This window comes from Silene latifolia, chromosome 9 (genome assembly GCF_048544455.1).
Source record: "Silene latifolia isolate original U9 population chromosome 9, ASM4854445v1, whole genome shotgun sequence".
NCBI lineage: Eukaryota > Viridiplantae > Streptophyta > Magnoliopsida > Caryophyllales > Caryophyllaceae > Silene > Silene latifolia.
Genome location: NC_133534.1, coordinates 225,563,444 through 225,581,257, shown reverse-complemented (window position 1 = coordinate 225,581,257; position 17,814 = coordinate 225,563,444). Strand labels below are relative to the sequence as shown.

The 17,814-nt window shown below is 34.4% G+C and overlaps 1 protein-coding gene across 1 annotated transcript; it reads right to left on the bottom strand.

The window, feature by feature from the left end:
- Positions 1-7,330: 7,330 nt before the first annotated feature.
- On the bottom strand, positions 7,331-17,434 carry LOC141600481 (uncharacterized). The gene is made up of 18 exons (XM_074420720.1): positions 16,815-17,434; positions 15,840-16,383; positions 15,346-15,579; positions 13,663-13,754; positions 13,094-13,304; positions 12,455-12,636; positions 12,117-12,356; positions 10,950-11,116; positions 10,695-10,788; positions 10,549-10,605; positions 10,324-10,458; positions 9,418-9,486; positions 9,210-9,323; positions 8,764-8,925; positions 8,445-8,573; positions 8,263-8,364; positions 8,102-8,181; positions 7,331-8,012 (listed from the first exon to the last, which is right to left on the bottom strand). The coding sequence occupies exons 1-18, from the start codon at positions 17,301-17,303 to the stop codon at positions 7,742-7,744; spliced, it is 3,372 nt and encodes a 1,123-aa protein (XP_074276821.1). The 5' UTR covers positions 17,304-17,434; the 3' UTR covers positions 7,331-7,741.
- Positions 17,435-17,814: the final 380 nt, after the last annotated feature.

The window sequence follows — 17,814 nt, the reverse complement described above, 5'->3', positions numbered from 1 at the left end:
AGTATATTTATCACACCTATATTTTTTGAATCATGGGGACATTATAACATCTTTAAAATTACACCGTCTTTAATATGTGCAAATTATATGAAATCTATATATACTCTAATGATAACATTTCTTACCATGAATCTAATAATATTATTTTCATAATTTTTTTACCAACATTATTTTGCCAAATGAAATGTAAAAGTTTTTATAAAAAAATTAAAAACATCACTTGAATATAAAATAAAATAAGGCTTGTATATATTATAATAAGCCAAAGATTTTCCAAAAATTAACTTAGGTTAGAAATCATTATTGTAGAGACGAGTAATACAAACTCTTTAAAGGCTCTACTCTGACAATATAAGGTAATCAAAAGACTTTGGGTTATGACTTCTATTTATAATCGTAAGATCCTTTCTTGCTTATGATAATCTTGGAGATGTGGGACAGTCCCAATATTTATACATAGTATATTCACCGGACTTACATTACTCTTTAATGTAGGGCAAAAAACATACTAAGTACACCATTTTTTTGCACCTACTTTGACATCAACCCGATTTAATAATGAGAAAATACAATACAATACAATCTACTCTCTAATGATAGCATTTTTTTGTCACAATCTAATTATATAATTTTCATACGATACTTTTTTATCAAATGAAATATAAAGATTTTATATCAAAATTATAAACATCACTTTAATATAATATAAAAAATGTATATATATGGGACAATCCTATTATTTATACATAATATATTCATCACACCTACATTATTTTTCAATATGGGACATATAACATACTAAAAAGTACATATCTTTTATATCAAAAAATTTGGGTTAATCACTATAGTTTGAAGGATGCCTCTATTTATATTTATAGAATCAAATGCCCATATCTTGTTATTTCAATGTGAGATACATAATTTAATTATTTAGGCGTAGTATGTTCATCATGCCTACATTATTTTTCAATGTAAAAGATATAACATACCAAAAATACATGTCTCTTCTTAAAAAAGCTATCATTGTATCTGTCTTCCCTAAATTAAATCGTTATAATGTTAAAAACATTGATATGGGCGTCTTAAGGAAAAGTATTAAAATATTAGTAAAGAGTTGGGTGGGGTTGGTGGTAGGAGAGAGGATGGTATTAGTAGGTAAATAAAATTGTAGGTAAAACATAAGGAAAGTAATAAAATATGAGTAAAAGAGTTGTGTGGGGTTTGGTGATAGGAGAGAAAAATGAATAAAATAAGAGTAAAAGTTTCTAAAAATATAAGGAACATTCTTTCGAATAATCCGTTTTGGGAAAGAGGGCATTATAGCGGCAGGGAGGGAGTATTATTTTTCTTTGAAGGTAAAACCACGTGATCGATCATTAGATAGGATCTACATACGTACATATAACGACTCATTAACGCTACATTACGCACGTGAGGAAGACAACCATTAGTAAAATCTTTTAGTTTTAATGCTGTGAGAAGACTACCATTAGTAAAACCTTTAGTTTTGTATTTTTGATTTCTTGTTCATGTTCTTAACTCTTTCCGGGTAGTTCCAGCCTTAACGATTTCCTTTATTTTTATATCATATAAGTAAATAATGATAGAAAATCTTAAAACTCTTTAAACAATATTTATGAGACTCAAATTTTTTTTGGGTGGATACATAAGTTCCCAATTATGCCTCTATTAATTATAATCATAGGATCGCATCAACATTATACTAGCTCGATGTGGGACGATTCTACTATTTATGTAGTATGTATTACTTACCATACTTGTTATTATTTTTCAATATTAGGACAAAACATACTAAAAGTATACAATTTCACATTAAGAAATGCACATCTTTATGTGTTTAAATAATGTAAATCTATACTCTAATGATAGCATTACTACCTAATTATATTATTTTCATTATTTTTAACTGATAATTTTTGCAAATGAAATGTAAAAGTTGATATAAAAATTGGAAATATCACTTGAATATAATTTAGGAAATATACATATTATAATAATTAAAAGATTTTCCACTTTATTTTTACATTAAAAATTATACTTTCTAAATTGATTTTTGATGATGTGGGCTCTCGAGATCATTTCAGAAAAACTCTCTTTTTATATATATAGATAGATACCTTTAATTTAGAGTTATAAGTATAGAAGAACAACTCTCATAAATTTGTTGCACTGAAATAAACATTTTACGATCTGAACGATCCTACCGCCGATCCTACGATCTGTCACGATCTACTCGATCTGCCGATCCACGACCGATCTGCTCCGATCCTACCACCAGCGATCCTCACGGCGATTTGAATCGTTTTCCACTTTTGGATAAATGCGATCCTCGATCGGATCGCGATTTTAACAACAATGCTTCCAATACAAAGAAATTAACAAAATGGGACACATATGAAAGTATTTACCCAAAATAGGTCACGTATGTAGGATAGGTATGCATGAACTGTGTCATGGAATAAGTCGCTTAGCGATGGACGACTTGAGTTAAGAAATCGCTCTCCCATGACCTTAGTGATTTGTTAATAAATAAAATATATTGAAAAAAATGAGTTTGGATGAAGTGGCTCGGCTCAAAGCGACTTCATATTAAATATAGTTGGTTAGCAAAAATAAATATAAAAATTGTAGTTACGGGGAATGGACGCACAATCTCGGATCGTTGTCAAAAAATAACCAGCAGGCCATATTAACACTTGTAAACTAAAGACACAATTAAATTTTAATGATAATCTAGTAATCTACCATACATCATCCCTGTTTGCTAAAAGAATAGGTGATCTCACAATTTTCCTCAAAAAGCATCTTCTTAAATAAGGAAGCTAACTATAAATGTATTAATTAAATAAGGAAACTAATAATTCTCCTTCAATTTACAATCGCCTCCTTATTTCCTTTTTGGGTTATTCACAATAACCTCCTATTTCTTTTGTAAGTGTTTGTGTGTCCAAATTTAATTGTATGGTAGGGTAGTGTATTTATATTAGTCTAAATTTAATTATATGGGTGGGGTAGTGTGTTTCACTTAATTTTGTCTTAAAATAAGTTGGAGGTTTATTGTGATTTGAAGGAGTATGTTTTATTTCATTAAATTATTATCTTTTCATTAAAATTAATCTTTTCATCAATTTATGTTATTTTTACTAAACTCTAAATATAATATCTCAATTAAAAGAAATACAATGGCGTTGTTTGGTAAGCGGCATATTGACGATTTTTAGCATATTCAAGGTTTTAGCATGTTGACCCGTCAATATGCTAGTCATAGTGTTTGGTAACGGCATATTGAAGCAAATATTTGGTGTGTATGTGCATTTTTATAACTATCTTTAACTTACTTGACATATTGGTTAGCATATTGTAAAATACAAATTTTCTCCATTTTACAAGAAAACTAACAATCTACTAATACATGTCCCTTAATTACAAACCTCAAATTAATTATGCTAATTATAATATGTTAGTCAAACCTTGATAAAATGCGTCATTTATAATACGCTTTTTGCAATCGTTTATCTTTGAAATTAATCCACATTGTAAATATAAATTGCTAAATTTTTTATGGATAATGTAATTATTTGAGAATAACTTGAACAAAGCTTGTAAATTGCTATTATTACTTTTTCGTGACAAACAAACTATTAAGAGAATTTAAATTGAAATCATTAGCTTTGTGCTATAAAAAATATATTTTTATAATACATTTCGGCACATTACTCAATTCTCTTGATTAATTTTCATTTCTAACCATTTTTTAAAAACAAAATACTATATTGAGAAATATAAGCGAGTTAACGGGAGATACCAACATTATATAAGTAATTTATTAAAAATATAAAAAAACTCTAAATACCGTGCATTTATTGCACGGGGTCTAAATTAGTTGAGCATTAAATGTGATTAAATGCGTTTAATAAGTTGCACAACTATTATACTAACTAGTACCATTAAAACGCTAATTTTGTACACAGAAATTAGTTTAGCCTGGTGGTTAATGAATAAGGCTAAATAGTGTTCAGCACTGGTTCGATTCCCCTCTTCTACATAATTGACCTTTTTTTTGCAAACCGAAATAGTCGCCGGCCCCGCTAAGCGGTTTTGTCCTAGTCGCCTCATCCACCGAGCGACTTGGTTCAAAAACGCACCCCCTTAATATTAGCTCTGTTTACATGTAACCTAGGATAAGGTCGCTTAGGGGGAGAGCGGCTTGAATCCGAACCTAGCTTCGGTGATGACGTGGACCCATTTTGGGTAATAAGTTTACGCAATTGCTAAATCCCGCACAAAGTTTTACTAAATTCCGCACATTTTATCTTATTATTCCAACTTTACCCTTCCTCCTAAAACAAACCAAAAAAGTTTTCTCCCTTCTTTCCCTCTCAATACTAAACCAATTCGTTAATAATTCGTCAATTAGAGATCTTAATTCACACATATCCGAAGTAATTCCGTCGTTTTATCAATAATTTTATTAATACATGTCCTTTAATTGATTTAATGAATGTTTTGTCAAAAGAAAAAGAATTTTACGCTTAGGGTTTTAATTTTTTATTGTTAAAGAGGTTGGTTGTTGTCGGTAGTAGGGTTGGCTGGAATATGCCTCAGTGGATGTTGCGGTTTGGCCGGAGTATGGTGTAGTTCGTTGTTTGTAGTGGTCGTCGGTGTACGATGGTGGTGGTTGCAGGGTACTACTTCGGATCGTGCGTGACTCTTAATTTTCAATCTCCCTTATTAATTGAGATTCAATACCATCAATGAATCCATTTTGCTATCACTTTGTACATAACAGACAAATTAATAAGATTATATAACAAAACTTTCATCAACATAGTCACATCATTGCAGCATCAAATGAATTTTTCAAGCAATTGATAAATTTTGGGACTTTTTAGGTTTTTGGTCTTTTTTTATGGGAGTAAAAAAAATAAGAGGGGGGTAAATTTGAAATAAAGTGAAAAAATGTGCGGAAATTAGTAAATTGTGTGCGGATTTAGCATGTCCCTAAGTTTAAAACTTACACCATTTTGTAAATTTCTTTGATTTTTTGCCCCATTTTAGAAAAAAATTCCATTTTATGCATACTAGGATTCTATGAATGCATACTTTTTTAACTAAGTGTGTTTGACCTAACTTTTAAAAGTGTTTTTAGATTCAAAAACATTTTTTGACCAAACACATCTATTATTTAAAAGTTTTAAAAAAAAATTCAAAAGCTAAAAAACCAACTTTTAAGCTTGAAAAAACACTATTTTTCTACATTATTTCACAAAAATAGTTATCTTATTTGTTATTCTGTATGGCTCATTACATACCTATGGACTATTCACCTCGGGTTTGGGACAATACTTGTCCCGGGTAGTAGCGAGTCCAGGATTTTGATTTCGGTGTAGCAAAATCTATATATATATATATATATATAAAAGAGAGTTTTTTTGAACGATTCTAGAGCGTCCACATCATCAAAAATTAATTTAGGAAAGTTTCATAAATAATATTTTTCACATAAAAAATAAAGTGGAGAATCTTTTAATTATTACAATATCTATATTTTCTATTTTATATTCATGAGAAGTTTCTAATTTTTATATAAAAACTTTAACATTTCATCTGGCAAAAAAATGTCGTTATAAAAATTATAAAAATAATATAATTAGATTCGTGGCAAAAATGCTTTCATTAGAGTATAGATTTCATATGATTTGCACATACGAGTATTAAAGATGGTGTACTTCTTTTAATATGTTATATGTCCCACATTGAAAAACAATGTTAGTGTAGTGATTATAATACGTATAAATTATATAATTGTCCCACATCGAAAGATTAACATAAGGTAGGTGATCTTATGATTATAAATAGAAGTCATCATTGGAACCTATATACCAACCAAAAATCTTTTGAGTCTCATAAGTATTGTTTTGGAGAGCTCTTAAGAGTTTATATCATTATCTTCAGTATGATATATACATATTTTTTCTATATTATGTATTATTCAAGTGATGTTTATAATCTTTATATAAAAACTTATACATCTCATTTGCAAAAAAATATTATAAAAAAAAGTGCGAATATTAATAAATAGTACTCCTCCATTGCCACCAAATACAACATTTTCATTTACACACTTGCCAAAACACAAATTACAACGTAAATATCTTTAAGTTTACATTATAACAAATTTAAAATTTGATATTCTCATTGTACTTTATAGGTGAATCAAATAAGATTACACATAACCATATTTTGTCTTACATATTGCAAAGAATCGTAAAGATTCTATTCGTTCATGAATAGTGTAAAAAAAGGAATGTTGTATTTGGTCTTGAATCGAGGGAGTATTATATTTGCTCATTATTATTAACCTGAGTTAGATGTCGAATTATGTACGAAAAAGATGGTGTATTTCTAAGTATGTTATTTGTCCCACATTGAAAAATATGTTGGTGTGGTGAATATATTACGTATAAATAATGAATTGTCCTGGTCATCGAAAGTTTGGAAGATAAGGTGGGTGATCATATGATTATAAATAGAAGGTATCCTTAGAACCTAAATACCAACCCAAAAAACCTTCAGTCTCTTAAACATTGTCTTGGAGAACTCTTAAGAGTTTATATCATTAACTCCACGATATGATATATATATTTTTTATATGTCCAAGTAATGTTTATAATTTTTATGTAAAACTTATACATCTCATTTAGCAACAAAGTATAATTTTTTTTGAAAAATTATATAATTAGATCCGTGGTAAATAAATGCTAGCATTAGAATATAGTATCATATTATTTGCACATATTTTAATTACGATAAGAAGTTAAAAAAAAAATGTATTATACGAATATTAATAAATAGTACTTTATAGTATTTGCTTATTATTATTATTATTATTAAACTCGGGTTTACGTCGAATTAGGTGTGAAAAAGATGGTGTATTTCTAAGTATATTGTTTGTCCCACATTGAAAAATAATGTGAGGCGCTGTGAAATATACTACATATAAATAAATAATCATTCTCACATTGTAAGACATTATCGCGAGGTGAGGTATCAAATGATTATAAATATGAGTCATAACTTAGGGGTATCAACCCAAAATCTTTTGAATCGCTTAAAAATTATCTTAGAAAGTTATTATAAGAGTTTGTATTAACGGAAAACCTTAGTTACAACAATACCATACAAATATTAATCACGTAGATATTTATAAAAGCGATTATATATTAATATTAGTGATATTTCGCGGACAGTGTTGCTACCGATTTTATATCGGGATCTAATATTATGATCTTTTTCCACAAAACAGAGATTGATACAAATGTGTTATTTACACATTTTTGAATTAATCTCACATACAAAATTATCTCATACAATACACACTACTTTTTTTTTTTCTCGTGGATGTTTTCTTTCCATAAGATAATACTTGTCTTTCTTATTAATAAAAAGCTGAATGAAAAACTGATTTCATGTCCCAAACTTCTTGAAGATGAGACAAGCTGTGTTGTATAATTGCATAAACCTAAACCCTAAACAAGTCAAATACATTCTTCTCTGGTTGAACAGAGCACTCAGACCACCTGAACTTAATTGGTAGTGAATTCCACACACTTGTACTGTTAAGCCAACTTCTAAACTGAATATTCTCTCATTTCAGTTCCGGTGGACTTCAGCCAATTCTACGGTACAAAATTGTATGCGGCAGTGTTTGCCAATCTGATCACTGGCTACGCCTCTGCTTATTTCTAGGCCCGGTCTGTCGAGGCCTGCCAAACGTTTTGTCTCTATGCGTCTTGGATTTTTCTGATTTACCACCGATTCCAGCATTTTTTTGATTGACGTGGTTGTTGGGCTTTCTGCTTGATCTGAAATCACTTCTTTCAACCGTACCGCGAGGGTGAGAGCCTTGACTTTGCTTTTGCCTCTTCTCCCTGTTAAATCTTGAACCACCTTCATCATTTTGTGTCTCATTCCGTATCCTTTTCTTGGGCCTGAACAATAGAGACGATGTAAACCAATATAAATGACATTTATGTAAATGCATCGTGACTCAAGACAAAAGCAATTTCAGAAACCAGACCTAATAGTCGAAATATCTGAACTTTCTTGCTTCATGTCCACAGAGTCAGCTTCCTTGGTAGTAGTTTTACCTTGACGATTCTGCATTCATCAAAAAAGAGATCATGACAATAAGTAATTGTACACACATTGACACATGCAGATACAAAATCAGAACCATACCAGAGATACTTTTCTTATAAATGGCTGATATCTTTCGGGAGTCACCAACTTCACAGCTGGGAAACCACATTTTCTAATCATAATTTCTATTATCACCGTAACCTGTTAAGATCACAACTTATGAGTCATGTCTTCTTGTCAGAAAAGAGTCATTGGTCATGTAAGAGGAAAAGTATACGTGCCTTTGACCTAAAATGATGCCTCGAGACAGATGACCATGGAAGAAGCCCGTCCATAATGATGGAAGCAAAATTGTGCAGATGTTCTCCTTCCACACATGAAACCAATACTTTGATAAAGCCTAAAACAGCCTGCATAGTAATTGGACAAAGCGATGGACAGATAAGCTAATTGATCACAACAAAATTTTAGCATATTTTCTCTCTTAGACAAACAAAACTCTCGGTAAACTGGGTTTTCCCGAAAAACAAAAACATATGCAGTAACTTCCTTTTATGATAGGCCAGAATGAGGGAGGTTAAGCATTAGCGTGGTACTAACCTTGGTGACTTCTACAGCTTTAGCCTGGAGCAATGAAGTGACAGATGGAACTAAATCTGGAACTTTCACGCACAGCTCTGGCTCTTTAAATACTAGCACTGACAATGCAGAGACAGCTGCACTGGTGATATGAGGTGATGGCCCAGAGAGGTAACCCAGAATCTGGACATTCATGGTCAGATCTATCAGTCTATAGAATTTCAATTAGGTTGCAGTAAATTCATGGTCACATTACCCATTTGGAGCAATATCCAAGATGCGTGAAAATTAACTATATTAGAAGCAGGCTCAGTTATAAAATTTCATAATTAAAAGCCATTTCAACTAAAATATACTAATAAAGAGCAATAAACCCGTAAGGACAGCATATCTAATTAGTAGCCCTTTCACTTGAATGTGAAATATTGAGCTAATAAATAGTACAAGTTGAGGAAAGGTGCCCCTACCATACTTATCAATTTGTAGTACAATCCACAAGAATCAGCAGAGGACAACTCTTCCAAGCATGAACTTATTTTGAGTAGCTCATCATAAGCTATTTTCCTGGCTTCTTCCTTGGACTGGGTATAAATAAAACACGCGAGTTTTTCAGCTTAAAAAAGAATTTAGAACGATTCAGATGCAGATATCAATTTTAAATCATGTCGCACTTACATCTTTAAGTGCAAGTATAATACAATTCAGAATAAGAAAAGGCTTCGTATTCTCCACATCTGAACTGCTCTGCAAAAAATTAAAGATAAAAAGAGAGATGTCCATTAGAACAAACAAAAGTAATGTAACAAGCCAGCAAGGGGACATAATTTTCTAGAAACAAGAACTAAAGATAGATACTTTCTGATCTTGCCCTTTCCCTTTGTTAATACCTTCAAACAAGAGAAAATGTTTAGTGGGATATTCTCCCTCCCCTCCTATCGTCCCCAGATTCCTCCAACCCCTCTCTTGCCCTTTAAGATTTGTATCCAAGTGAAGAAAGTCCTCCCCAACCGCAAAGTAGCCTAAAAGATAAAAGTACAAGAATCCACAGGACTTGCATTGTTGTTTCCATGCAGAATAAGAAAGTATATATTACTAGGCTAGTCCAATCCAACGTGTACCTGTTTAATAAAAGGGCAATTTTTTTCTTATTCCTATGCTCGAGTAGTATGTTAAAAAATTGGTTAGGTGATGGTAGATCAATATCAATGACATCTTGGAGAGAAAAGGCCTACAAGCTACCATTCTCATAAAATATGCATGATGTGTTCACGCAATTGTGAGATCTCCCACACCTACTTGGTCTTTATGGATACAGCTCATACACGTTCGATGGAAGAGTTGGGCTTGTCCTTGCGCAATCATGGACGAAAGTCATTTAAAACTTGGAACAGTTTATAACTCGCTCTTTTAAGACCATGCCTATCCCCAGTTTTTTATTTTTATTGCTTCATAGACGTACGCACGCACTCTTCTACCGATTTCACTCACTTGCTACTACATCCTAGTGTCAGAAATGGAGCAAGCTAGCACGGCAAGCACGCTAATGAAACAGGTACAGCATATCCAATAACAAAATTATACCTTTAACACACTGACTAACAGTAGGCGAAGACAACTCAGACGATTACTGAAAGAGGCAATATCAGCAGGGGACTTTAATTTACTAATAAGATCAACCAACTCATCCAAATTTGAGGAACAAAACTTTGGATGATCCTGCAAAACAAAAATTGAGCACCAAAATGAAATACAGTACCTAAAAGAGGATTAAAAAAGGATTCATGGAAACCAAAACATAGTATCAACCATTAAAATGCAGCTCAAAGTATAATAAGCTTCCCTAGCACCTATTTCATCTCCCACCTGAGTCATGAAACATACATGTTAAAATGCCTACTATGGGCAACCAAAAGGCTGGATTTTCAGACTGAAAAGAAAAGAAGTGAACATGCCTGTAGTGAATGTTTTGCCAATCTAAAAATCAAACCGAGAAAATCCTCATCAGCTCCTTTCACAAAGGATGAAGCTAGATCAAGTGACAAGGGCCTGCACTAAGAACAGGCCAAACTGTAACACAACATGAATGTGACAAGAAGTCCAAAACACACCATACTAACTCAAATATCATACCCATCACCACTCTACTAATAGACATGTACAGAATTTTTGGAAATTTCAACGAAAAGTCCACAGAAAAGATCACCTACCATTGAGACTCAGCACCAACAGAACATGGCATTTCATTCTGTGAACCATCTGGCAAATCCCCAGATTCAATAACAGCCTTCACCAACGGGAATCTCTCAAGGGACAATATAAAAATCTTTTTGGCACTCGATGACTTAGTTATTGATGCCAAACAACCTATGGCTTTCTGGATAAGAGTCAAACCATAAGCCGAGTTAGTAGAGACTAGAAAACGTAATGCGCATAACAGGGATGTGATTATTATTGTCAAACTAAAAGAACTGATAGTTACTCCCTATATTTTTTTTTTCTTTTCTTCCCATTTGACTTTTAGGTCAAGATTTCTTATTCTGACCTTAAATATCTTAGAAACTATGATGAATTGTCATATGATACTAACATATTTATATTTACCATTCAAAAGTCTTTCACAAAATCATATTTTCAAAAAAAAAAAAAAAAACATATAAATGCACTAGAAACATGGTCAAAATATCGCATTGAAGATCGTGCGGTCAAACAGGAAGAAAACAGAAAAATGGACAGAGTATGATTTTGCATATTAGGTAATTCTCTTAGAAATGAAATAATTTCTCAATGACATTAGCATTTTTAGCAATCCTAAATCTGATCAGGAAGCCGAGCTTTTTCTGCATTGATAGCCTCCTCCAGTAGATCCAGGTTTTACAATTCTTCAATTTCCTCACTTTCTAGTTTCTAGTGCTGAAATTGCTTTTGCTAATTCAAATTGAAGGGTGATATAAAACTGGTCGATTTCCAGCATCATATCCATAGTTAGCAAAATCTCAGAAATACTACGGTGATCTTTTGGGAAAAAAAAAAAATTCAGTGAGCCCTTGTCTGTAAACCTATAGACAGCGCTCTACACCCCATGCCACCTAGGGAACTACCAGTACAAACTCTTGTATTTGTCACATGGTGACGCCATACTTAGCCTCTCATGAACACTATTTGATCCAATTTCTCATTGCGATTGTAAAATCTTTTTTAAACTCTAGTTAACTGAGTGTGAACAACCGCCAGTTTAGGTGCTTTTTTACAAACAAAAAAGAAATACCACTTTTGTAGAAGACTTATATGTGCATACAAAAATAGTGAAGCTAAAAGGGAGAATCCTTAACACAAACAGAGAGCAGATATTGAAACTATGTGAAGGATACCTATACCTTCAAAGATGAGCGATTTTCAGGAGGTGCATCAAGGAAAATAGTCATGAGGGCCTGAAGCAGTTCATTTGACTGCGAAGACAGAGTCTTGACATCTCTTTTTGCATCCTTCTTAGAAAAAGGAATTAAGGCTCTCTTCTCCAATAGATCATCTTCTAACAAAGCATCAGATGAACGTTCTGGAGACTCAGCAATAGAAACATCACTCTTAGACCGACACTCGCTTCTTCTCACAAGTTCCTAAACAGTACACAGAAAACAAGATAGTCCAATAGTTTACACTTGCTGCGATTTGCGCACTATTAAAACTGCAATCGAAAAAGGTATGGTTTAAGAACCTGCAAAGCCTCAGCAATATCTTCATGTCTTGTGGTATCTTTCTTCAGCTGAACAAGCATCAACTTAGAAAGTGACTGAAAACTCTCGCTAATGTCAGTTGGATGGCGACAGAATGCAGGTAACAGACCCCATAAGCCTTGGGCATGAGCCTGCAGATCTTGTCCAGTTACTGACTTTTTAACTGGAAAACGAACCAACTTTAAGTTGCAATATTGGTAACTGATTCATAATGAAAATTAGCACAATAAAACCTAATGACGACTCACTCGACATGTACATTACCCCATGGCCTCAAAAGCTATCGCTTATGGCAGGTAAGGGGGGATTGGATGTATGGAGCTGTAGTGCTATAAAAGTCACTACTTGCATTGACAAGCGTCGCTATTTGCATTGACCAAATAAAAAGCACATATAGTTTACTGCGACAAATGGCAATTCACTAACAACAAAAATACAAGATTTTTTTGGGAAAAAAAAAGGTAACAAGCAATTCACATTGCGAAAAATAAAAATAAAAATAAAATGTGAATATACGAGCCAACTAGTTCCTGTCCTAGAAACGGGAATACTGTATACATACACTTTAGATATACAACTATAATTTCTGCCTATCATGAGCCTGTCTCAAGAAAACTAACCTTTCCGAGCAGCCTTTTTAAGAGACTTTGCAATGGGTACTATGTGATCCATGAAATATCTGAGAGATGCTCCAAAAGTATACTTGTTTAGAATAGGCAGAAGCCACATATTAGAGCAGGTCAAGTTCTCCGAGTTGAAAGAAAAAGGCACAAGACCAAGAATATCTTCTGCTCCCAACGCAACAACAGCACAGCCAAAACATTTTTGAACCTGTGAAATGAGGAAGCAATGCATTAGCACGCAGCCATCCCACACAACCACAGTTATATGAGTATTACACATACTTCCATGCAAATATAGGCCACTGAAAGGTTGATTTGAGAATAAAGAGTGCGAGAAGCATTCACATATATTTTTTTCTGTGCTGCCATGATCAAGTACGGATAAACACCTATATAAAATTTCGAATCCCCAATGTAATATATTTAAAATGCTATTTAAAATGAAGTATTTAGGGAATACACTTAACATTCACACCTCATTATATAGGTTGACAATTCATGTGAATGTCGAAAATTTTCAAGATAGCTAGAGGCAGAAAAGGTGAAAAAATGACAGAGATGCTTACGTGGCTTGTGTCACACTCATTGACATCGGCAGCAATTAAGATTTCTGCCATCTTCAAGACAATATTCCTCATATATAAAGATGAGTTGCGGCCTAAAATATAATGTCATAGCCTATTAGAGATGATAAGCAAGGAAAAGGCAAATGGTGAATTCATACAGATACAAGATCAGGTTGAAACACAAGGGTAAGTAAATAGGTAAAGCCTGATGCGGCAATGCAAGCAACAAATAATAAAACAAGTAATACTCCCAAGGAAAGCGATCAATGTTGTAGATGGGAGGATGGGTAGTGAAAAATAACAAAATCGAACTTGGATAATTGGTGGTTCACATAATCGCTTTTCTTAAAGCGTATTTTCTACCCTATAAAATGGGCTATAAGAAATTTTTCGCAGGATAAGACAACAGACTTCCCTCCTACTCTAGGCTTGAATCAAGAGAATGCAAATAAAGCATTGATATGTTTCTTCTTTTAAAGTATAATTTTCAGAATTTTTTCTACTCGTGGTCCATATAGAAGTATATATATATAACATGTATGTGCAAAACATGTTTGCCATCACCCTAATGCACCTTTTGAAACAAGATATAATCGAAAATAGTTATAACCGACACAATCAACAAGATAAACCAAGAAAAAATGATTTTGCGTGCAAAAGGCCCTCCGGGCCAATGGACCGGTCGTCTGCCTACCACCGACGCCGAGACCAATGATCAAATATTGAAGAAATTAAGCAAATATTGGTCAAGTACGAAAAGCAAACGAATAATCATTGCTCACTGGCCAGCCGGACTCAACAGGTGCTGAGGACACAGGCACCAAAACACCTTTTGATACTTAAGAACGTAGATAGAATCAGACCTATTCTCGACCAAAATTTGTCCAAACTTATAATAACTTGTTTTACACTTTTACTTGTCTCGAAACCCGTAACCTCAATAATCGCTTATAATGAGCGTGTACTACACACTCCTGGGCTCATATTATAACGATTCGAGTTACTTGACTTTGACCGAATCCCAATCAGACTCAAATAAACGATGATTCACTTAAATCACCATCAAGGCAACAATCAACCCCACGGCTGTTGATACCAACTAAACGCACAGACTTAGAGAGAAGAGAGTGCCCCAGAGTTTGGATTGTGGAAGTTAATAAAAAGCTATAAGGCTGTTTGTATAATGCAAGGGAAATTTTGGTGAGACACTGATAAAAGTAATTAAATTTGTTGATCGGTATAATAACCCCATGACAGACTACAAAGAATGGCGTTCTTATTAAACAGCATTGAGTAACAATTGAAGAATTTGAAAGCACACTCCAATGGCAACATGACAGCAAAACCTTCCTACCCTCAGGAAACAGGATTGGATTTTACGGAAAGGCAAGACAGAAAAGATAATCCACAGAACTACTTATTTCGTTAAGTCATTTTCTCGTGGCTTCCAGAATTCAAACTCGTCCAGGAAGTCAAGCCAACATCTTTGATGTTTGAACATAGCAATGACAAATCAAATGCGACATAAACAACTTTATGCCCACATAGCAATTAACGAACGAGTGTTTAAGAAGAGGTCTACCATAACTTGGGTAACTGAACAGCGTCCTCTTAAAATAAAACCAAAAAGTCGAAATAAATCCTTCCAATCAAATTGCTCATGAAAAGTTAACTCCAACATACCAAGTTTAAGAAACAGAACAGATATAACAGCTAGTGTATGCTCATTTGGAATGTCGGGAAATGATTCCAGCAAGCTCATAAAGACTGAGCATATTGATGCAATGGTATTTGACTTTGGGTCTTTCACAGCGTCAATAGCCTGCTGTGATTCAAAATCTACAAGCTGGTGATCAATCAACTTCTTCAAAATATTTGAAGCCTCTGAAGCAATATCATCCTCACATGTCAAAAGACCTGGCAGTCAAAGTAGAAAAGCAAAGATGAAACCAACAACATTAGAATCGGGGAGAACATGAAAAAGATCGCTAACAATATAATGTATGTTTTCGAATCTGTACCCCCAGAAGAACAAGGTTGAAAACTGAGAACATAGATGTTTAGGAAATGAATTAGAAAGCATTGCTAAACCCTCAGAAAGGCTGGTTAAATGAAAATGATTCATATTAGAAACTTTTACATTGCTGAAGCCAAGAAAAAACAATCTGCATACCAACCTGCAATAGCTTTAACGCCGGGAGAAAAACACTTTTGCCATTTGCTGGTGTCTCCAGAATGCATTTTATCAAGAGCAACCTTGACTAACTTAGCAGCCAAAAGAAGGCTATCTGCAGAGTTTGTTTTCGTCGATAGATACGATGCAAGTGCATCAATAATGGCCTCATCTACTAGGGTTATAACTTCAATATCTGCTTTATCTAAGAAAACTTCAATAGCGCTAAGAATAAGCCTGGTAAATGCAGAAAGCCGAGCATCCAGAAGCTTGAGTAGTTTGTTTATTATATTTACACTAACTTGATTGGAGAGATACGGCAAAGAAACCCTAACAACACCCAGTACATGGATAATGTCCGAGCACTCAGCCTCATGATGTGTATCACTTCCAGGTCCATGTAACTTTTTTAAGATGCCCAGTTTCTCTGCACTAGACATGCAATTTTCTAGTGACGACAGAATCAATTCACTAGCTCTCTCCGTCACACTTTCAGACTGAGAAGACTTGAAGGCATTCTCCAAGTAAACTAACGCACATTTTCTAACCTGCAACCACACAAACAAGGAGCCGCAAAAATGAATTACATTTCTGAGACGGAGAACACCTAGAACAATGACATCTTATTCAGCATCTCAATATGCTGAAAGTTAAAAGAAAACAAAATCCCCAGTACATATTCCCTTTGTCCCGGTCATTTGTTTACCTTTGGTTTTGGCACAAAGACCAAGGTTAAGGGAGGGGACCATTTGTGGGGGTTGTTATTAAGCGACAAGTGGACAATAGGTTATGTGGATGATCAAATTACCCTTCAAAAATATTCACAATACAGAAAGGTAAACAAATAAATGAGCAACTCATAAATGGAATAGGTAAACAAATGACCGGGGACGGAGGGAGTACTACATAGTGAGCTGAAGCTCTATTAGCTAATCATAAATAGCAATCTATATGTATAATTGGCAATGTAAAAAAGCACCTTAGGACGCTTATCAATGCACCAATTAAGCAGCGTCTCAAAGGGCAATTGAAGAGAATTCCAGGTGGAGAAGTCGCAAAACCCTAATAAAACCCCCAAACATTTAACGACACACTTAGCAGCAGAGGCGGAAGCGACAGCGGCAGCGTCTCCTAAAACCCTAACGAGTACATTAGCAGCGTGTGAGGCATTTTGTGGAGAAATGGAACCTTGTGGAACAAGAGGGAGTGCGATGGAGAGAAGCGTGGCAAGTGCGGAGGATGATGCGGCGTCGTTTTGAAAGGAGGTATCGGATAGAGCGGACATTGCGGCGCCGAAATAGGAAAGAGGAGTGAGGATTTCTTGTTGTTGTAAGATGAGTGACTTTAATGCGGCGGCGGTGGCAATGAGGTGACGGTGTTGTGCGGCGGTTGAGGAAGAGTATCTCTGCATTAATTGAGCGCATATGTCCATGCTTGGATTCAAGCTCGGAGCATCTACCTCCTCCATTACTATCTCTGTATGTATGCTCGCTGCTGTTGCTCTTCACTTCTACCAACTATCGCCTTGCTTCTTCAGTTCTTTGTTTATGTGCTTTTGAAGGGAAGAAGAAGAAGAAGAAGAGGGTTTTCAGTTTTGACTACGTAGTTAGTACGGAGTAGTAGTTTACTCGTACGTCGATAGATGGACTGCCTGTACCCCAAATGGGCCGCCTGCCAACTTGGCCCAAACAAATGTTGACCGCCCCCCTCTTCACCGCTTCTTACCCCTAAATTAATCAAAATTCGGCAATTTTCCTATAAGACCGTCCCATAAAGATGTAATCCGATCAAAAGTATTGTTCCGGTGTAATTCCGGAGCGGATGTTTGTTACCACTCGTAGCTAGTAGAATGATGTCCTTGCTTGAATCCTCCTTGCGTCTCACCGAAACGATGAACAAAGCGAGGGCTCGGCTTTGGCGAGCGTACTCACCCGACGCTCAAGTCGGTGAACTTAGAGAGAAGTTGTTGTTACTTGGCT